General features: G+C 44.6%; 1 protein-coding gene across 1 annotated transcript; it reads left to right on the plus strand.

Moving 5' to 3' along the window:
• Positions 1-263: 263 nt before the first annotated feature.
• On the plus strand, positions 264-22,926 carry LOC310817909 (uncharacterized protein). Its single transcript, XM_083688644.1, has 22 exons — positions 264-465; positions 3,443-4,845; positions 5,846-9,254; positions 9,595-9,762; positions 9,953-9,991; positions 10,589-10,707; positions 11,287-11,446; positions 11,618-11,757; positions 13,641-13,767; positions 14,329-14,364; positions 14,603-14,751; positions 15,151-15,277; positions 15,896-16,041; positions 18,597-18,723; positions 18,940-18,969; positions 19,069-19,181; positions 19,489-19,621; positions 19,945-20,084; positions 21,157-21,280; positions 21,465-21,623; positions 21,942-22,104; positions 22,337-22,926. The coding sequence occupies exons 1-22, from the start codon at positions 463-465 to the stop codon at positions 22,423-22,425; spliced, it is 7,104 nt and encodes a 2,367-aa protein (XP_083544770.1). The 5' UTR covers positions 264-462; the 3' UTR covers positions 22,426-22,926.
• Positions 22,927-22,928: the final 2 nt, after the last annotated feature.

Genomic DNA, 22,928 nt, shown 5'->3' on the forward strand with positions numbered 1-22,928 from the left:
GTGTGTGTGTGTGTGTGTGTGCGTGTGTGTGCGTTTGTGTGTGTGCGTGTGTGTGCGTTTGTGTGTGAGTCATTGTTTCTCTGTTGTTTAACTGAAAGTGTTTCACAACAGCCACCATACCTGCTGTGTCACTAGGCACTATTGCCCTGGGGGGTGTTACCTGGGCTGGGCAGATTCCACATGTAGTCCCTCAGCCTTAATCTGAGAATCAGCTGAAACAACATTGATAGTGCGATGTAATTGGTTTAATTCAGATATTGTCACAAGCCTTGACTAGCATGTTTTGACCTATACAATTTTTTTCTCTCAGGTTGTAGTTGCTGCAGCTAAGAACCCAGTGCTTGCTCCTGGATCAGGCAGCTTAATTCAGCGTGAGAGGGTTGTCTGACGAGCACTTGGTGCAGGTTCTGTCTGATCAATTCCTGGGACTTCTGGAAAGGATTCAATTACAATTTTGTTATCATGGTAAGATCTCCCCCTTTCGACGGTTTGACCATAATTAGACCATGGAGCCGTGCCTGCACTTGAGAATTAATCGAACAAATGAACTGGGCGTGTTAAATGAGGCGAATACGAAAGGAATGTCACTGACATTTAGGTAGGTTGTTGTAGGATTAGCTACTGTAACGTATGCGCTCATAAGGCCATTGGAAATGTCATGGGCATTATGCAGTTGGCCTATTTGATTGTTATATTTTATTTTATTTTGCATAGAGCACTGGAGACCTATACTAATAGTATCTAATCTAAATAGGCTGATGAGTCGTGGATGCATTTGTGTGACCTTTTGTACTTCATCAGGTAACTTATTTTCTATACATTTATGTTACAATACGCAACGATTATTTGAAAAGGTAATAATAATAATAATAATAATAATAATAATAATAATAATAATAATAATAATAATAATTATTATTATTATTATAATTATAATAACTATAATAATATAACATGCCAATTAATGTAGATGATAGCAGGAGTAATATCTATAATATGGCTATAATACAATACTATAATATATAATACTCTTTATAACTCAAATTATTTGCAGTCACCTACATAAATATTATATATATATGATGAATCATTATTTGTTTGACAATATAATTACAGTAGGCCTACAGTAGGCCTACTGTGTAGCATTATAATCACCACTCTATTTAAGTTGAAGTTGTCCCTTCTTCCAAATCCTTTTTTCTTTCTTTTTCTTTTTTTATTATTATTCCTACCTTCTCATACTTACGCTTATAACTGTGTACCTTATGTGTGTGTGTGTGTGTGTGTGTGTGTGTGTGTGTGTGTGTGTGTGTGTGTGTGTGTGTGTGTGTGTGTTTTTTAATCTTATGTAAAGTGTGTTGTGACCCTTAATAATGCACTTTAATCTGTAATAAACCTCAAAACGTTATCTGAGAGATAAACAAATGACTGTGATCACGAAGCAGGGCGTGCGCAGTTCCGTAAGGGTTAAGAAAGTTCCTCGACGCAGCTTATGGAAAAACTGACTAGAGCTGCCCGCCAATTTAAAATATGTGGCAGAGTTTGAAACCAGACTGGGCCGTGTTCAAAAAGCAAGCAGGCAAACCTTACAGCCTTGGTGCGTCATTTCCCAAGGAACACTTTTACCGGATATTTTACCACGAGCCTGCGTGTGCGCGCGACTCCACACCAATAATTAACGAGCTTTAACTCAGCCCGCGAACATACCTCCGATTCCTGCCTGCCGCAGAATTCGCATGCTTCGTCTGTTGTCGGACTTGGAAAGAGCGCACGACAATGGGATCAGTTTTGTCACTTTTCATTTTAAGACGTTGCTTTTTATAGGTTTTCTTAAACGAGACAGTCGTTCATTTATAATTTGCAGTTGGTAAACAGTTTTCGTAAAAAAATAAACAACTATATATAAAAAAGTAATTCAACTAAGGTAAGTTGTTAGACTACTTCGTCACAGCTTTTTGTAAACGTTTCATTAAATGAATAGATGAAAGTCTTTACCTCGACTTTTTAAAGTTTTTGATGCGTTATCGAATGATTACGTTTCTGTTCTATGGTCTAGGTTTTAACGTTTTAAACCAAAAACATGTTCACACCCTACCTAAAGAGTCTGAATGATATGGTTTTTCCAACGGTAGGTAAGGTATTAAAAGGCACTCTTGCATGCTTTTTCTATGTTAAGAGCTGCACGACTATTGCAAGAGCCTGAGGGAAAACTCAAAATTAACCATTGGACTCTGTTCCAACATTCCTTCCCTTTTCTCCTAATTTTGCAATGTTTACAGCGCAGTGCCTACAGTTATAGGCACATAACATACTTATATTACATTGTATGACTGTATGCATGTGTTTAACAGCCTGTGTGTGTGTGTGTGTGGGTGTGTGTGTGTGTGTGTGTGTGTGTGTGTGTGTGTGTGTGTGTGCACTGTAAACCCATAGGCATTACTAACACAGATATATTGTGTTAGGTGAACTTCCAACTTTCCAAATTGTAGCCTACTCCAAATCTTTATGTGGTACTGACACAAACCTTAGTGGGAAATGAGGTGTCCTTATGTTTTTAAGTTGTTAACAACTATGACGTAACAACTTTTAAGTAAATAAGTTAAACAATAGCTGTTGTATTTAGTACTCCTAAGAAAACAAAGTTTGTAAATTGAGCATTACTTTGCTAGCAGTTCCAACCTAAAATCAATCACAGCATAATAGAACTAGAATTTTTAAGTAAGTTCAGCTAGTTCAAGTAGCATCAACTGAAATCATTCAACACAATTGTACTTTAAAAAAATATTTTTGTGCATTAGACTTTTTGGAAGATGTTACTGATCCCAACAAAACACATGAACATGAGCGCAGATATAATATAGTTAGTATATGTTAGACAAGTAATCTATTTCATGTAGCAAACAGTTTTGAGTACAATGTAATCTTTACTTACTCAAAACAATTCTGTCATATTAACTAAAAACTGTGGTCCATTTGGGGTTATGTGACCCATATGGTTTGTGTAGGGACCACTGAACCTTTTAAGTAACTGTACTCAACTAAAGTGAGTAAGGTGCAAGGTGTTTCCACAAAACAATTGAGTAAAGTTTACAAATCAGGGGTAATGAGGGTTTACAGTGTGTGTGTGTGTGTGTGTGTGTGTGTGTGTGTGTGTGTGTGTGTGTGTGTGTGTGTGTGTGTGTGAAGAGAGAGAGAGAGAAGAATGAGAAGTGGAGGGATGGGGGGCTCTCGTGCTCTCACACACACACAATGCATGTGTTTTAACAGCCTGTGTGTGTGTGTGTGTGTGTGTGTGTGTGAGTGTGTGTGTGTGTGTGAAGAGGGAGAGAGAGTGAGAGAGAGAGAGAGAGAGAGAGAGAGTGAGAGAGAGAGAGAGAGAGAGAGAGTGAGAGAGAGAGAGAGAGAGATGACTAATGATTTATCTCCGCCTCTCCTGGCCCAGAACCCAGAGGAACACTATCCTGGGGTCCTGGGTCGCATTGGGAGCTGGTTTTCACCGTGGAGAGAAAGAAGTCCCAAGAGTGATGATGCCTCCCCAACCGACGAGCAGACCCAGAAGCCAGAGGGAGAGGAGCTCCAGGAGCCTGTGAGGGGGCCCAACGAAGGGGAGCAGACAGAGGAACAGGGCCAGAACTCCCAGCCCGACGAAGACAGTGTTTTTTACTCATGTGAGGAGGCGGACGCCACACCGCCTGTCCACAGATACAGAGACTGCCCCCTCTCAGCCAGCAGCAGCAGCAGCAGCAGCAGCAGCACCACCAGTGAGTCAGGAGGAGGGACCAGAAAGGAGGAGTGGGCTGAACAGAGAGAAAAGAGGCGGCAGAAAGAAGAGAGCAGCAGCAGCGCAGTGAGCAGCAATCCTGCCCTGGAGAGGAATGCCAGTGATCTGACACATCTTTCGTCTTCCCTGAAACAGGGAGTGGTCTGGGACTCCGACCGGTACCACACCCAGACTCAAGCTCAGGCTCAGGCAGGTAGGACACTGCATGTGTATCTGGAGGAGACCAGCGTGAGCCAAAGCGGGGAAGATTCAAATGCTGTTCAGGAAGTAGTCCAGACCACGGTCAAGAAAAGTATCCTCCTCTTATCAGAGAAGACCCCAGAGTGTTCTGAGGGTAAAAGGACTGTATTCTATTCTATTGGGGCCAAAAGTCATTCCAATGCCCTGGGTGGACTGTCATTAAAGTCACAGACAGACACACAGCCTATCCCAGAGCTTTCAGCTGAGGAGTCAGACACAGATACCATGGGGCGTAAGAACACAGGAAGGAGGAGGTCTAGGAAGGGAGATGCAGCGGGAAGTTCCATGGAGAACACGCCCAACAAGACCCAGACTGCTTCTCTGGGCTCACCTACATCAGATAACCCAGCAACCAGCCCCCTCCCCCCTGCCTGGGAGGAGACTCACCTGGGAGAGGATCTCAGAGACTCCTCCTCCTCTAAAGACACACCTGCCTCACTGACCTCACCTCAGGGAGGTAACCAAGGGTCAAACGCCTGTTCTGTGTTGGTGGAAACACACCTTGGGAAGGAGTTACAGGAATCCCAGGATATATTCTCACCAGTTCATGCTACACTGGCGTCTGTAATTGATGGGAAGGAGGACATGGAGGTGGATGTGGATGATAGCCCCTACCGGGTGGAGAGACGTACAGAGACCCCTGAGTCCAAACGCAGGAGTGTGAAGGTGTCACACAGTGAGGTGAAGTTCTTTGCTAAGAAAGTGCTGGTGAACTCTGAACTGAGTCCTGAGGGAGATAAACATGTGGCTCAAGGCTTCAAAACAGTGGGAAAGGATAAAGTGGACACAGCTAAGGGCAGGATTAAACCAGAAGTGAACAAGAGGTGAGTTTTCATCTGGAGGTGAAGTTGTAGGCTACAATACTGGGTAACCCTTTACAGTATGTTATGTAGGGTTGTGAACATGTACTCGAGTAAATGAGTACTTGTACCTGGACTCAAAATCGATTAGGAAAAATTCCTACTTGGAAATCTTCTTTTTTCTTTGTCTAAGCCTTGGGTGGTGCTACTTTGACCTGGTAGATGAGCCAGAACGTTAATTGCAAGCGTTTTTTTTTCTCCTGAGCTGTGACAGAACACGAAAGGGAGTGGCTGGTGCGCTTAGTCACTCAGACATACACACACAGCAGTGCGTTGGAGGAGTGAGGAAGAGAGATTTGTTCTTTCAATTTGGTTGTGGATGATAGAAGTTGGTGAAGTGACTGAAGCTAATCGTGACTGTCACCTGTCACCTACGTAAAAAAATAACTAGCTTTCCAGCTAACTTTGCTAGCTTGCTATTTTTATTTTTATTTGTTTACTTTAGCTTTCCCCCGCAAGTACATAAGTGCACAATAAGCAAACAGAAGATTAGTCATGAAGGGGACAAGATGATTTTTCATGTCCCCAATGTTATGTACCTACGGTATGCACTGTGTAATAATCTTGTAATTACATTGTTAATAAAATTTTATTAACATTTTGTGACATAGTGATTTGGTCATTTGCATTGCAGATGGAGTTGAGCGGTTTGTGTTATTACCCTAAGTGGAATACAGTCCTTATTGAATTATCTCATCATACAGTTAAGCATAAAACTCTGCCTGACAGGCAAACATATCAGTAGGCGTCTGTACACTGATCAAATACCTCACCTGTTTGTTGACATTTTTAACCCTCCAGTTAAAAGTTTTCTACTCAAATCCATTGAGATGCCTGTTGTGTTTTAGAGTAAAATATCACAGAATTTGATTATGAGATTGCTTATAAGTTTATGATCAAACGGGCCATGCTTTGAGAAAAATGTTTGTATTCATCTGAATTTTCTCATTACATTTGTTCACAGGCCACCGGATCTGAAGAAAGTTGATGAGAAACCCAAGCCTGACCAACCCATCGGTCGGATCACTCATAAGATCAGCCTCTTCGAGGGGAGGGCAGTGGGGGTCACCAGTAAGACTTACCACAGCCCTAGGAGTGCTGACGTCTCTCCAGTCAGGAAAATCACACAGAAGTTGAAATCAAATGTCAACAGGGACCTTGGGTTGCCAGATCGGAGGGAAGAATCTGCAGAACGCAGCAATGCTAGGTCAAGCTCTGCCCCTCCAGTCAGAGAGAAAACGAAGACAGTCATGGAGCGAGCAAGGAACATTGCAGAGGCCTGCAAAATGGAGGACAAAACAACACTGGTCCAAAAGTCTGCTATGACAGGAATGTCCCAAAAATCTACCACGTCTGCCGCTGTGTCAAAGTCAACAGAACAGGGTAGTCTGGCCAATGCAAGCAAAACTCAAACCGCAAAAAAGACAGAGATAACAAAACCAGTTGGACCAGATACCACCTCTGTGACGAACATACCTGTCCCCAAAGAACATCAGACAGACTCCAAAACAAAGGACAAAGACGCCTCAGGTAACCTACTGGAGAAACCCACCAATGTTGTCCCAAATACAGCTAAAGGGCAGAATGACTCAGTTAAACTAGCCACTGAGGCCAGAGCACAGGCACCAGCCCCCAGCAGGTCAGGCTCCAAGTTTAAGAAACGGAAAAGCAAAGATCCAGCCAGTCCCATGAGCCCTAGTAATGACATCAAACAAGAATTCCCAAGCAGTGAGCAGGAAGTTGTAAACAGAAAACAGGAAAAGACGGGTACAACAAAGGACATTACCTCTGATGAGGACAAAAAGACAGTCACATCCCCACATTCTAGTAAATCTGTAGATGATAAATCTACAGATGAAGTTAAAATGCAGTCCCCCAGTGAAAACAGCCAGAAACCAGTCAGTAAAATACCAGAAGTCTCAGGCAAGCAGATAGACTCATCACTTAAAAAAGACAACCTTATCAAACCAGTGAGGGAAAAGGGGATATCACCCACACCTCCTAAAGTCAAAGAAGACAAAGCCCGAAATTCTGGTCCAGATTGTGTAACAAAGGAGCTCAATGATAAGCCTGTAGCCTGTACTCTACCCCTACAGAGCTCTGGAGGACAGGGAGGAGAGAGCTGCTCCTCTATTGTTAAGGAAAACCAAAAGCTGCCCAAGGACAATAGCCTAGCATCACTCCCCTCACCTTCACCCCAGTTAGAACAGCCCACTGTTCAGGTGAACCTTGCCACTCCTGTGGAGCAAGGTTCACCTGCCCCAGATACCAAGGTAGACGACCAGGCAAAGCAGCCTGAGAAAAAAGGAGCAGAGAAATTAAAGCAGCCTGATAGTTCAGAGAAAAAAACAGGAAAAGAAATACCCTCAGGCAGTAGACAAGACACCCCAGAGACCGCCGCTGGTAAGGCTAAGAGCAAAGAGGACCCCATGCCTGTTCTAAACATATCAAAGTCAGAGTCCAAACTGCCAAAGCCAGCTGTCAAACCCTCTGTAACAACTGTAAGATCCCCATTAGCCCCGCTTCCTATAGCAGAGCCCATCAGTCAGACCTCTAATAAGACTTCAGATAAAACTCCCAGTTGTGCTGTCACTGAGACTGTTAAGACAGTGAAGGAGGAAGACAGAGATAAATGTATGGTCAAGACTCCTAAGAAAGTGCCTGACCAGAAAGCCAAAGCTAAAGAGGACCCTGGACCAGAAAAGCAGCAAACCACTGAAGGGGAGCTACAGTGTGGGTCTGTATCTGTGGTGAAACCAGATACACCTTGTGATGACACACACACACATGAAGTGAGCCCTCCCTCAGAACTGACCACCTCAAAGCCCAGCTCGTCTGTGGTTTCAGCAATGGAGGAAACAACTGGAAAGGCAGTAGGAGAGGCCTCAAAACCTACACCTGTAGATTCTAACCAGAGCTCTTCTGAGAGCAAAGTTCCAGCCCAGAGAAAACCAGTTGCCCCAGTGAAGGAGGATTTACTGGAGCCTGAACAGAGGAGCAATGGGGGACCAGGGCTGGATGTTGGGAAGGAAAGCCCCACTGTAAATACTGTGGCCCCAGAGGTGAAGAGCACAAAGGAAGTGAGGGTGGAGAAAGCTCTGCCCAGCCAATCACAGAGTGAGGAGAGAGAGAAGACACTGTCCAATGGCAGGCTAGCAGAGGGAAAAGGGGAGACACTAAAAAGCAACTCATCTACCACTACTACTAGCACTACCACTGTAGTAGAAAGGACAGATGAAAACAAACTAGGTGTTACGGGCAAGGAGCCTGCACCTATTGTAAATGGCGAGATCCACACACTCCCAGAGTCTATGACAGCCAATGAGATATCAACATCACTCCCAAGCCCAAGTAAAACAACAAAATCACCCTCTTCCACAGAAACTACCAAACAAAGTCTAGCTTCTCCCCAGCGTCCATCTCTGAATAAGCTCCTCTCACCCCGCGGGGCCAGCGATGGTATTGGGGGCTTGTCCCCACAGCGAGACGCCCCCTCCAGCTGGCTGGATGTGGACTTCCCCATGAAAAAGCTCTGCAGCCCCGAGCCCAAACTGAGCTCCTCGGTGAGCGAGAGCAACCTCCTGGACATGTCAGGTGAACTGGACGATGACTTCAAAGAGAACATCAAGAGGCTGGGCACGCGCTTCAACCTCCCTCCGCGTAAGCACAGCCATCTGCGGGCACCCCAGCCGCCCTTTGCAATGCCCGCCATCAGGGAGGATCGCTTTGAGAAGCCCTTTGACCCTGATGAGTTCAAGATTGGCCTGAGGAAGAGAGGCGAGTTCATGGACACAACCCCAAGCGCGCGAGTCAAGTTCCAGAGCACAGAGGCTAAAGGGGACAGAAAACCCCTCAGGGCCAGTCTAACAGACAGAGGCAGCATTCTCCTCAAGACTCTGGACACTCGCTCCAGACTCTTGCTGGACAGAGAGGACTCCAAAGAGGAGGAGAAAGAAGAGGGCGAGGACAAGAAAGAGGAAGTGAAAGTGAAGTCACGCCTGTCTCGTTTGGAGGGGAGTTGTATCCTCCGCCTCATGAGTTCCAGCTCCAGGAGCAAGAAGACTCAGGTTCAGCCCCAAACAGACCCCACCCAAGGTGGGGATGTGTCACCCGGCGAGAGCCCTCTGCCCAGCCCTCTACCTGTCACCCAGCTGCCCCAGCTTGCCTCCTCTTTTTCTAGGGAGTCTGAGGCGTTGGCCAACCAGAATCCTACTCTGGGGAATGGGACTGCTGCCCAGGCTGTGGTCAGTGACTCAGGTCCTCCACTTCCCTCCTTTAACGACATCAAGCTGCCTGATTATTTAGAGAAGTACCTCCCCCAGGAACCTGCCAGAGTAGAGCTGGGCTCAGGGCAGCAACAGCTCAACTCCGAGGTCAGTTTTTCTTTTTTGAGATATTTGGAATTGGAAGGAAATGACCTTCATTAAATGCTGTGAGATTTGAGCAGTACATGCAGTTCTAGAATATTCTCTCTATCATTCTCCCATTCTAGCAAGCCACATGAGAACAGAGAGCACGGTTATTGGACAATGATAACTATAACATACAGTAGGCTATGCATTACCGTGCAAAGAGAGGGAAATTCTTACAGAACATATATGTTCTCTACCAAGTACAGTACGTTTTAATGTCAGTATGATTCAATTGGTAGAGAAGCCTGTCTAACTGCCTCCACATCGGTCCTTATCTGATTGGTTTCTTTTGGTGTATCAGGTGATTGGAGGGATGAATCCACTTGTTCCTAGTGGAGTGGACCTGAATGTCAGGCCAGGACTTCTAATGACTGATGGAGGACCTCCATCTCTCCCAGGCGCTCCTCCACCCACTTTACCTGAGGTCCAGCACCCTCTGGCTGACGCATTAGGGGGTCACGTTAGCGATGTAAGTGTGGCACATTGTTGCTTGTTTTGCACTGACCCATTAACTTAAATTGTAGGCGAGTGCATGAACGTGACTGCACGTCATTTGCAGGGTCTAGTGTCAACAGCAGTTATCTGTCTATATTTTACAATACTCTGCAATCTTCAGTGTTATGATGCATCACATCTCTTTTGTGGCGTTTATATTGCAGATCAGAGCTGTAAAAGGATTCCACAGACGCCCTGGAAAGGTAGGCGGTACAGCTTAACCCACCTCTCTAGCAGAGAGATTATGGAATTGAAAGAATGAAAGAGGGACGTTATTGTTTTGTTGAAAAACATCTGCTTCTTATATTTTCATTTGAGGGTAAACAAGGTTCTCAGAGAACGAGCAGCACAAATGTTCAGCTGGTTATGGTTAAGAACAAGCAGTGCAGTGTTGCCAAGCATTTTTGGTAAAGCATTGCATTGTGGCATGTCAAGTAGGACAGCTAACAATGTACTTTATTTTGTATTCTGGATGTTTCAGTAACTGTATGCTTGCATACAGAACATTTTAAGGCAAGTCAAAGTTTATTTCAAGTGCATCATCACAATGTCTCAATGCAGAGAAAAATACAGAGAACAATACACATAATAGCTGAATATTATAATATTCATTTAATAGATGGAAATAAATACATCTCTTGTAGATTATGTTCAAATGCTTGAACTAGATTTTAAGGAAACACGTGAGTCACACTCTGAATCATCAGATGAATCAGCACAAGCTTCATTGAGCCGGACATATTTTCCTTCATTTTTTTTGTATCATTATAATAGACAGTGGCCTCCCTGTTTCCATGCAGATGGTGTTGTTTGAGCATGCCCAGTTTGGCGGCCAGGCCTATGATGTCTTCAGGGACATGGTCGATACCACCTCATTCAAACTGTCCGCTCTGATCTCTGTAAGGGTGGTCAGAGGATGGTGAGTCACAAACTCTGACAGGGTTTTCCCCCTAAACTGAACACTCATTGTTTGAACTTCGAGGTCTGCTTGTAGGGGTAGCAACGGGTTGTTATTTTTGTCCTGTCATTTAAAATCCTGAAAGTGAATATCTATGTTTTGGCACTGATTATCCATCATTGGGGATGTAAAACAATTCAATTGTTATTAGTCATATTAGCTTTTTTTTGTCATATTAGCTGATTATCACGATAGATACTGCATGTTTTGAATCAGACTCCCACATTAGCTTTTTTACACTACGTGCTAGTGGGAATGGGACATACATACAGTAAAATGCTAGTACATAGTTGACTGTGTGAAATAGAAACTAAGAGACAGAGATACTTACATTTATATTGTTTGTCTTTATGTCAGTGGAGGCTGGTGGAGGTAGAAATCGGAGGACGGGCTCATTGTAATGCATGGAATGGAATGGGGAATGGTATCAAACATGTGATACCAGTTAGTTTTTTTCCAATTTCTACCTCCACCAGCCTTCCCTGCTTTATGTAGTCCTGTGATCACTTAGAGTGACCTATTTCACCTATATCAATTTAGCTGGGTGCTTTATGAGAAGCCTGGGTTTGAGGGGCGTTCCATTGCCCTGGAGGAGGGGCCTATCGAGCTGACCAATGTGTGGGCAGAGCCTGGGCCACCAGGGCCACACCCCCACGTCGACACCCCAATGGTCATAGGCTCCATCCGACTGGCTGTTTGGGTAAGTCCTGGCCCGTTGATAGAAACCGAAATTACTGTTTGCAAGGGATCGACTTTCTCCTTGATTTTAATTTGATTATGTTCATAAAAGGGGGGATAAGATTAACCCAATCCTCCTTCCCCCTGCTGTAGGAGCTCAGGAGTAGTGACTGTGTGTGTTTCTCCCCTTTAGGATTACACCATTCCCCATATCGACCTATTCACTGAACCAGAGGGTCGGGGCAGGGTAACACCGTACCAAGACGACACCATAGAGATCGGATCATTCGGCATCCAACAAAACACTGCATCCATCAAAGTCCACACTGGGGTGTAAGTGTATCTATAGTACTAAATAGTCCAGATGTCTATGGTATTTGATCTGGTTGCGTATTCTTGTGCGCTTCAGCTTGTGTAAAATCCATCAGATTGACAAATGAAAACAACAAGCAGCAAGACGTTCTCCTTAATGTGCTTCATGAAATTGCTGTCTGAGGATTTGATTTGAAACGCGCTGCAATGCAATAAAAGTTTTGGTATTGTAGAAAATGAAATTACTGTTTGAGATAATGAAAGCTGAGTGACTAATGCATGATACCAATTTTCCACCATGATTATTGGTGGCCTCCAGCTTGTGTACAGCTATAGTGTGCAGGATAGTTAGTTCCAGAGAAGTTGACTTGGGTTGAGGCAGAGTGTTTAGTTTTAGAGTGTGTTTATTGGGAGAGTACCAGGACTGGGGGGACTGGGGTGGAGTCACTGAGCAGCTGCTGTCTATACGACTTGTACTGGCTGTAGGTGTCATAGGATAGCAACTGTGTGTGATTTGGTCTGAAATGCTTATCTATGTTATTGGTATAGTTTCATGCTATTTGTCAATGGTACTGTATGGTATGATATGATAGGATGTTACTGGGTACTTAGCTGAGTATCCCCATTTTCCATCATAATTATTTTATGGCCTCCGGCTTGTGTAGAATGATCGTTAGTTCCGGAGAAGAAGGCAGGCAGAGGCAGGGCTGTTTTGTTTATTGGGATGGCATGTTCACTTTGTATTGATCAGGTGTGTCTTAATCTGTGTTGCCTTGCGGCCAGAGGAGAAAGTGACAACAGATAATGATTACTGTCATTCACAATGTTTACTCCCTTTTGTGGGTTCACACTCTCTTCACTCCCCCCACCCAGGAATGTCTCACCTGCTACTGCATGTTAGAGGGGTAGAGAGATTGGGCGAGAGAGTGGTAAAGGTGGGAAGAGAAAGGTAGGAAAACAGAAAGAGAGGCAGAGGGAGAGCAAGTGAGAGAGAGAGAGAAAGGAAAAACTGTTGAAGGTGGGGAGAGAAAGGTTAGCGAAAGAGAGAGAAAGAAAGAGAGAGAATCTGACAAAGCACGGCTTGTTTCCACGTGAGAGGCAGGTTTCTAGAACATTTTGTGCCCATTTCCTCAGAGAAGTAGACCGCAGTAGGCCGTTTCCCTCACCATTGTCCAAATGCATTCAGCTGGTTTACTTTGGCACATGCAGTAGAAAAGGAATATTTTTGACATTTCTCAAATCTGCTTTCTGTGCTCTTCTCCGAGAAGTCAAGTTAAAATAAGAGTTAAATACTGTCAGATGTCAGCGCAGTATTCATTTCAACACCACTGCTGATCCCTGAATACTTCTGCACGTTTTCCCAGCAACTCCTCCTACAGTGCTCTGTCTTAGTCATGCATGGAATGCTGGGGAGGCTGGTGGAGGTAGAAATTGGAGGATGGGCTCATTGCAATGCATGGAATGGAATGTGTTCCATGCATTACAATGAGCCCGTCGTCCAATTTCTACCTCCACTGATTGAACGTCTGGTTAGCATATGGAACTTCTGGTTAGCAGATGTATTTCTAGCCTAGCACAGTACAGTAGCGTGGTAGCCTAACTCAACCTACCTAGCACAGCACAATAGCATGGTAGCCTAACTCTGCCTACCTTGTATAGTACAGCAACATGCTATTGTACAATAAATATGTATAAGAAATATTAAGCATATAATTGTGAATTGTTTTGTCATAACTACTTATTTGGTGTACACACAGACGTCAGACCAAGTTTGGGGTCAATTCCATTTAATTTCAGTCAATTTCGAGGATGAATTGAATTAAATATATATACAGTGGTTGAAGCATTTGATTGTTCTATTCCTGTGTGTGATGTTGAGTGGTTCCTGCCCCGTCCTACCACAGGTGGATGGTGTTCAGTGATCCAGGGTTCCAGGGTCTTCTGGCGGTGTTGGAGAATGGGGAGTACCCCTGTCCTGAGTCCTGGGGATTCCCCACGCCCTTCATAGGATCCCTGAGACCACTCAAAATGGTGGGTAGCATCTTTTACATCATAATGTCCACACTGGAAAATAAGGGCTAATGAACAAAGGATGAACCAAAATGACACCTTCAACTTGTCCTTATATTTACCTCCCTACATCTCCTGTTCTTCCACATTATTACTTTGATCAAATAGTGGAATACTGCCCACAGCTATGTGCTTACACTTTGCAGGTGGTAATTGCCATGGTTTGATCCACAGCTAGTTGTGTATAGAACTGTTACCAAAGCATGCACGTTTTGCCACAGTAGTTGTTGTTGACAGTTTTGTTTATTGTGTGCACACCTGCCTGTATTCTGCCTGAAGCTATTAGGTTCACTGTCATTGCCACTTCATGATTCTTTGAGAGTAATTTAATGCAATTGCAGTGTGTCTCGCATTCTCTCTCTTTCCCTCTCCTTTTTACTCTCATGCATCACTGCAATTCATCACAATAGTTGTGGAGAAAGCATTGTCATTTACATAATTGCTGACTACCACTTCAAGGCAGTGTGTTTTTAATTGGAGGACTGTGGTGTGGTTGTCAATGATCATCTTTGTTTGTTTCAGGGTGGATTCAAAGTGGAGAATCCTCATGAAGTAAAGGTATGTTATTACTTCTGCTTTGGTCTTGTCCTCAACTGCCTCTCCATCTCTGAAGGTTAGGGCATCTTGGAGTGTTTATATATATAGATTAATGCGCTCCGTGGTGTAAATCATGTAGTCTGACCAGGAAAATACATTGAAAAACAACAACCAACTCATTAATCATTTCCATCAGGCCCTGGGGTCAATAAGGGGTTACCTGTCAGCCATGTCTGACCTTTGACCCTGGTTTTCTTAGGCACTGGTGTATGAGCGGCCTGGCTTTGAGGGACCATGTCTGGAGATTGACAGCGACATCTTCAGTTTTCACGATGGAGGAGAAGGAGAGGATAACACAGAGGAAAATAAACTGAAGTCAGTGGGCTCTGTTAAGATCATCGGAGGACTGTAAGTTTACGTGTTACATTATTCATACCATATGGTTTTGTTCTGTGTGTTTACCACAGTGAATATTCCACATGTTTGATCTCCTGGAACAGAACAGCATAAGACACTTTATTGTCCCAGGGTTTTCTTTAAAAAGTCTTACAGGTCACACAAACAGTTATGCACATAAAATGCAAGTAAAAGTTCACAGTAACATCCATAGAAGTGTTACAGTACATACAGTGTTATCATGTAGCCATTGTTTATTTATTTAACCATTTAGGTTGACAGGGACAATACACATTAACCAACATTTCAGTTTACTCTTCAATGTGAATGTGTCAGAGTTGGTTACAAAGCTAATTTGCATCCGTAGTCCCTGTCTATGTTCATGACCCCCCTCCTTCTCTCTTGTCACAGCTGGGTGGGGTATGACCGACCTGGGTTCGAGGGTCACCAGCATGTCCTGGAGGAGGGAGAGTACCAGGACTGGGGGGACTGGGGTGGAGTCACTGAGCAGCTGCTGTCTATACGACCTGTACTGGCTGTAGGTGTCATAGGATAGCAACTGTGTGTGATTTGGTCTGAAATGCTTATCTATGTTATTGGTATAGTTTCATGCTATTTGTCAATGGTACTGTATGGTATGATATGATAGGATGTTACTGGGTACTTAGCTGAGTATCCCCATTTTCCATCATAATTATTTTATGGCCTCCGGCTTGTGTAGAATGATCATTAGTTCCGGAGAAGAAGGCAGGCAGAGGCAGGGCTGTTTTGTTTATTGGGATGGCATGTTCACTTTGTATTGATCAGGTGTGTCTTAATCTGTGTTGCCTTGCGGCCAGAGGAGAAAGTGACAACAGATAATGATTACTGTCATTCACAATGTTTACTCCCTTTTGTGGGTTCACACTCTCTTCACTCCCCCACCCAGGAATGTCTCACCTGCTACTGCATGTTAGAGAGGTAGAGAGATTGGGCGAGAGAGTGGTAAAGGTGGGAAGAGAAAGAGAGACAATGAGAGAGCAAGTGAGAGAGAGAGAAAGGAAAAACCGTTGAAGGTTGGGAGGGGTATCATGGTATGGTATGATATGACAGGATATTACTTGACATAGCACGTAACGCTTTCTTTCTTTCTTTCTTTTTTTTATTCCCCTGACAGGATTTTATGTCTTCACATGTTAAAATGTTCAGTGAGAGAGACTTTGCGGAGTTGGGCGTTAACATTGACCTCTTTGGACCCGTCACCAACATGGAGGACACAGGTTATGGGCTGAAGACACAGTCCGTGGACGTTTTGGATGGAGTGTAAGTCGCAGATATCTGTTTTCTAGTTCAGACATGTAGGTTTGACATTAAAATTCCCTTGCTTGGTCATGTGTTCAAATGATTGAAATTACCAGTTAGGTTACTCCAAAATATCACACATCTACCCAACCCATTCTCTGCCATATTACTAGTTACTCAGGTAGGACTAGGTCAGCCATGTTATTAGAGCTTGTACAGTTTGGTGCTGCGAGATCTTTTCCCTACTGTAGGCTACCTACAGTAGTACAGCCTACTTAGCTGTGTGTGTGTGGTGTTAACCATTGATGTGTGCTCTGCAGTCTTTCTAGCCGACACAGCTACAAATAAAACACACCTTCTCTGTCTGTGAGTGACGGCTGAGAACCTCTTCCTGAGTTATGCAGTGACATGCCTGAACCGTTCATTCATGTGTGTGTTTTATGTTAGGTCTTTTCAGTTCAGGTGTGTGGTTCTAGGCCTCACTCCAGGGCGGCCACACCCCGACCAGCTTGTTGAGACACGGCTGCTGTCTCTCAGACATGCAGTCGGTCCGCCCCGCCCCGCCCCGCTCGCTGTGGCCGTGGCGTTTGGTTGGCCATGTGACAGCCCCCATCCTGAGTTGCAAGGCATAAACATGAGATCAGGGCGAGGGCCCTGGCAGAGCAGAGCAGCATAGGAGGTGGGGATATGTCCCACAGTCAGGGTTAGTGAGGGAAATGGCCCCTAATTAAGACTATATTTATATATATATATATAGTGTTCTCTTGTACACGGCTCTGTTTCTGTTTCAAGGTTAATATGTTACATACTGTAGGTAATATGCCCATGAATTACTAATAGGAGTTAATAGTTAGCAGTAGCTAGCTGCTCCCACATGCTTGATTAAATGGCCTCCGCCTTCAGACAGAGGAAAATACATGAAACAGTATCCATTTAGAATGCAGCAGGCATTTTTGCCCTGTTGCTCTGGGCAACTCACAAAATGGTGTGTACTCTACTTATATGTGCAGCGGAACACTTTCCCCATGGCTCTTAACAGATGTCTAACTACCCTGTTATTATACTACATAGCCACGCCCTTGTCATGTTTCTGCCGCTGTGATGTTCTGACTAATCGCCGTGGCTGCCTCAGCCTGTTGACTAGCCTAGCAGATAGAAACTTGTCTGGTCTTCAACATGCTCACAGACACACATGCATCAACACATGTGCACTCATCCACATGCGCACGCACACACACACACACACACACACACACACACACTCACACACACACACACACACACGCACGCACGCACGCACACACACACACACACACACACACACACACACACACACACACACACACACAAACTCACACACACACACACACTTATTCACCATTGGCAGGCCTTTTGTTATTTATCTTTACATTGATTTTGGATTTTTGCCCTCTCTGCCGCTGTGATGTTCTGACGAATTGCTGTGGCTGCCTCAGCCTGTTGACTAGCCTAGCAGATAGAAACTTGTCTGTGGTCTTCAAGGCCGGCCAGCAATCAGAAGGTTGCTGGTTCGATCCCCGCTCTAGGAGGGAGCCGGATGTGGGCTGGTGACTGGAGGGTTACTGGCATCATATCCAGGTGCCTACTACTGCCGTTGTGCCCTTGAGCAAGGCACTTAACCCCTAACTGCTCAAGGGGTGCCGGAAATATGTCTGACCCTGTGCCCAGAGCCCAGCGCTCTGTTCTCCCTGGGGGTGTGCACATGTGTTGCCTCAGAGGGGGGGTGTGCAGTGTGTGTGTGTGTTGTCTCGGGAAGGGTGTGTGCAAAAAATTACATTCCAACAATTGATGAGAATTGATTGCATGGCAAATAAACAGTCTTTCTTTCTTTCTAATCATTGGCAGGCCTTTTATTATTTATCTTTACATTTTGGATTTTGGATTTTTGCCCTCTCTGCCGCTGTGATGTTCTGACGAATCGCTGTGGCTGCCTCAGCCTGTTGACTAGCCTAGCAGATAGAAACTTGTCTGTGGTCTTCAACATGCTCACAGACACACATGCATCAACACATGTGCACTCATCCACATGCGCACGCACACACACACACACACACACACACACACACACACACACACACACACACACACACACACTTATTCATCATTGGCAGGCCTTTTATTATTTATCTTTACATTGATTTTTGCCCTCAAAACCTGATTCCATTATATAAGGACTGTGAGAAAGCTGCAGACAGCATTGATTGTTTTTTTTAAATTACAGTGTGAAACACACACACACACACACACTCCTCCTTTGTCTCTGGGGGTACATTTCTGTGGTCTTTTGTATGCTGTGTAGACAAGCTATGGAACACAGGCATCAAGGGCTCTTTATCAGTTGCATTAATTAACATTGTGAGTGGGAATGTACTCTAAGAGCTGTCCAAACACATTTTGTATCCTATCCCATGTTTGATCTGAAATGTCAGTGCTAAACAAATATTAGACTTTAGTTTCTAATTACTTTAATTGTTTCTTGCTTCAGTTATCTACTAGTGTAGATAACAACTGTTTGGCCATGTGCCCATTCCTCTCAGGTGGGTGGCGTTTGAGGAGTCAGGCTTCTCTGGGGAGCAGTATGTGTTGGAGAAAGGGCTCTACGGAAACCCAGAGGACTGGGGGGCACTCAGATCCAAAATCACCTCCATAATGCCTGTGATTCTGGTAAAAATCTATACGATTTATCAATCAAAATATAATTCATTCATTCCACCAAGTTAATCACTCGTGAATTCTCTCTGAAAGAGTGGGATGGGGGGGCATATGATGTGCATTGTGATAACAAGACAATGTAAGAGACCAATAAAAGAATTGTAAAACACCCACCCCCCCCCTGTTCTGTCAGTAAGATCTAATATCCTCCTTTGTTGCTTATTTCAGGATAATCTGGGAAATTCCGCCAAGTTCAAGGTATGTCAATATAAACAAACATGAATAACATACTTTTTTTATCTTCATACATTTTGTAAACAGTTGTGGGAAACCCTGGTATGTTGTGTACCTTCACAGGTGAAGCTGTTCTCGGAGCCTGGGTTCCAGGGCTCTTCCTGCGTTCTAGAGGACAGTGTCCCTGCCCTGCCGGAGGGCTTCTCCCTGGGATCCTGCAGAGTGCTGACTGGCAGGTGAGAGCAGTTGTAATAGTCTCCCTCTCCCCAACTACAGAGGATATCTTGCTTTCTTATGGCTCATTAGATTAGGTCATTCACACCTGCAGTTGTTTACATCTAGAGTTGGGAAAAACCTGCCACAGCCTGGGTGTCCACACAGTAGTGATATACAAATATGTTTAACTTCATTGAACATTGAAAAATAATACATTACACATTTCTCCTCCTTGTGTGTGTGTGTGTGTGTGTGTGTGTGTGTGTGTGTGTGTGTGTGTGTGTGTGTGTGTGTGTGTGTGTGTGTGTGTGTGTGTGTGTGCTCCAGCTGGCTGGCGTTCGAAGGCCAGGGGTTCACTGAGAGGATGTACGTATTAGAGGAGGGGACCTATCCTGACCTGAGATCCATGGGGTGTGTGCGGCCCAACTCTTCAGTCCTGTCCCTGCAGACCACTGGCTTTGTGAGTTGTCTTACCTCTCTGAGAGAATTAACGTCTGCCTCTCTGCATCTCTGCTGTTCTGCTTATCCAAGTCTCGGAGGAGCGAGACGTTTGAGAGGACTAGCAGTTCATTATTGAATTTGAGTTTAATATCCACAGTTTATTAAGGTTAGAATGACACAGCATGATAAACTTGAAGAAAATCATTTGTTTCAGTGAAACTGATTGCAAGACTGTAGGAGTGAGACTTCGTCATTCAGTTGTCAGAGGAGATTTATAATAAGACTCCTAACATCAGCAGCATTTTCAATCCTCTGACACTGTCTGTTTCTCTCTCCTTGTAGGAGTTCACCCTGCCCTCCATTACCCTATTTGAAAGATCAGGTCTGCGGGGGAAGAAGGTTGTTTTGACAACTAGTTCAGTCAACCTTCAACTGGCTGGAGGCTGCAGCAGGGTCCAGTCTGTCCTGGTGGAGGGAGGCATGTGAGTACAGCGTAGAGACTGTGTTAACATCATGTAGTGTAGCCCTCCTAACCACAGGCATAAGTGTTTGTGTGTGCCTGTGTTTGTGTGTTTGTGTGTATGAATGTGTGTGTGTATGTGTGTGTGTGTGTGCGTGCGTGTGTGCGTGCGTGTGTGCGTGCGTGTGTGTGTGCGTGTGTGTGTGTGCGTGTGTGTGTGTGCGAGCAGGAAAGTGGGTCTTTATTCCATTCGCCTATGCTGAAGAAGTCACCACACTGCTAAGATCATTTTTCTTTGGCGCGGAGAAGGCAAACTGTTAATAATGACACAAATGTGTGAAACAAAAGAACATCCTTCATCCATCTTAGACATTACCTTTTTTGCGGCAGTTTTTTTTTTTTTGGCTCACCGCAGAGCAGAGACATTGTGTCAATGCTCAGAGTTGTTCTCAGTGCTGTGAACATATCATTCAATAGGACAATGGCAGAAACCTGGTGGTCACACTTGTACTTGTCACTTGTCCGCTTCCCTTGAACACCAAAGACATTTCCATCAGCCCTTTGTCAAAACAGTACAATGCATTCCCCACAGAGCATCTGCGTAGGCTGTCATGTCAAACTATTTTTGGCAGTCTTGTAAACGGTTCATCCAGTTTATGAGGCCGAGCTCATACTGCAGGGTCAGCAGTAATCGTCTATGGTAGGGGAGGAATCGGGGAAGGGTCTCTTGGCAGATGGCTTATATTAGCCTGATGATCCATTGGAAAGCTCTCGGTGGTGTGTGAGATTCAGACCGGGGACGCTAACTCACCTCAGGAGGAGAATAGGACCAAACAGAGCCAGATCTACCCCAGGGGTGGGACATTCCTGCTGCAGGAAAGATGGGGACTGGGCCAGAGAATGGAGCTATTCAGTCCAGATATAGAGCTATGAGATCATCCCCCACAGACCCAAAACAGCATGTCACTGTGTTCATGTCTTTGTGTTTATGTAGGTGGAAACAGCAGGGATTGATTTCAGACTAATTGAATTAATGTGAATGTGGGACACCTAGCTGTGTTAGTGTGTATTGACACAATGTGGTTGATTGACAGGTGGGTGCTGTATCAAGAGATCAACTACAGGGGAGCTCAGCTTCTGCTGAAGTCCGGTCAGGTGCCTGATTGGCGCAAGTTTAGCAGCTGGCAGCGAATTGGATCCCTTCGCTCACTTGTACAGGTAAGAGGCTACACCCAAATATGGTCAGACGTGGAAGCTTAGTTGTGGGTGTACAGGGATTAAGTCCAGAAGGGAGAACAAACTGTCAGTTATTGACAGTAAACAAAGACACTGAGTGTGTGTGTGTGTGTGTGTGTGTGTGTGTGTGTGTGTGTGTGTGTGTGTGTGTGTGTTACCTGAGCAGAAACAGGTGCATTTCCGTCTGAGGAATAACGAGGCAGGGCTGCTAATGTCAGTCACTGGCGAGTTGGACGATGTCAAGATGATACGTATCCAGGCAACAGAGGAGACGGACGGAGTTGAGCAGATCTGGTTCTATCGGGGCGGACATCTCCACTGCAAGGTGCGGTACCATTGTCATGGCAACAGCCTGTGTTGGTAGCTGGGTGGACACAGGCCAGGAAAGTAGGGTAGTGCTGGAGACATAACATTAGAACCTTGCCATAAACTACTGTAAGTGCGAGCTGAACTAGATATCATAATATACGTTCTTGGAGTCTATATCTAGTTCATTATTCCAGAGAACCAACACTTCAGTCATGGATTTTGGATCCACAATTGGGCTGCTCATAACGAGCTCAGAACTAGCATCGTCTCATGTCCAGTCTCACAGTAGTCTTGTGTTCCTCTGACCCCCCTCTCCCTCTGCCTCTCTGTCCAGATGCTGGAGGACTGCTGTCTGGTTCCCAGTAGCAGTGTGACCATGGCAGGGAGCCGCCTGGGTCTCTCCCCAGAGCCAGACACCAAACACCATCTCTGGAACATCACCACCGATGGTATAATCCGCTGCATCGACACCCCAGACCTGATCCTGGAGGTCAAAGGTGAGGCAACACAACAACAGACATGGACCACCAACCCATAAGCGACTTATTGTTGTTTTTCTTAGTGGATGATCAGATGGCCTAGCTTGAATCGTTGAATTAGCGACACCTTGTGGTGTAACTAACAAGTGACAATGGGCAGAATGAGTCAACGCTGTCTTGCTGACTGTCCATCCATTCAGAACTGTGTTGGTCTAGATACTGTTATTTATGTCTGTGTCTGTCTTTACAGGGGGTGAACTCTACGACAAAAACCAAGTGGTTCTCAACACCTTTGATCCCAACAAGCTGAACCAAAGATGGAGTCTGGAGATTCTATGAGGCCTTGTAAGAAAGCAGAACCGGATCTAGTCTGCTCTGCAGCGCAATTGCAACATGGGCCCCAGACCTCAAGGACAACATTTCTCTTCGGAATCTGAATATTTGCTGCTGGAAAAGGAGGATACTCTTTCCTTTGAGAAGGTCGTTATGCCAGCTTTCGGGAAAAATCTATAATATTGTATTACCTGCCACTGCACGGACAAAATGGGACAGGACGGGACAGAACAGTGGTATTCATTACTCCATTACGAGAAAAGTATACTTGAAATACTTTGCATTATGTGTTGTGTATCTGATAACGTATCATGAGGTTGATAATTTAAAATAACCGTTTATTATAAATAAATGTATATTTGGACATTTTCACTTTTTTTTTTTACTTCATGTTATTTGCACTCGAAAGTGCTCTACGGAACACACTGAAAGGCAACAAACACAACTCATTTGCTCAAAATGAAGGCCGAAAGTCTCTCTTTACAAGCAACCCCATAGATGAAATAATC

Source organism: Argentina silus, assembly GCF_951799395.1.
Source record: "Argentina silus genome assembly, chromosome: 17".
Taxonomy (NCBI): Eukaryota; Metazoa; Chordata; class Actinopteri; order Argentiniformes; family Argentinidae; genus Argentina; species Argentina silus.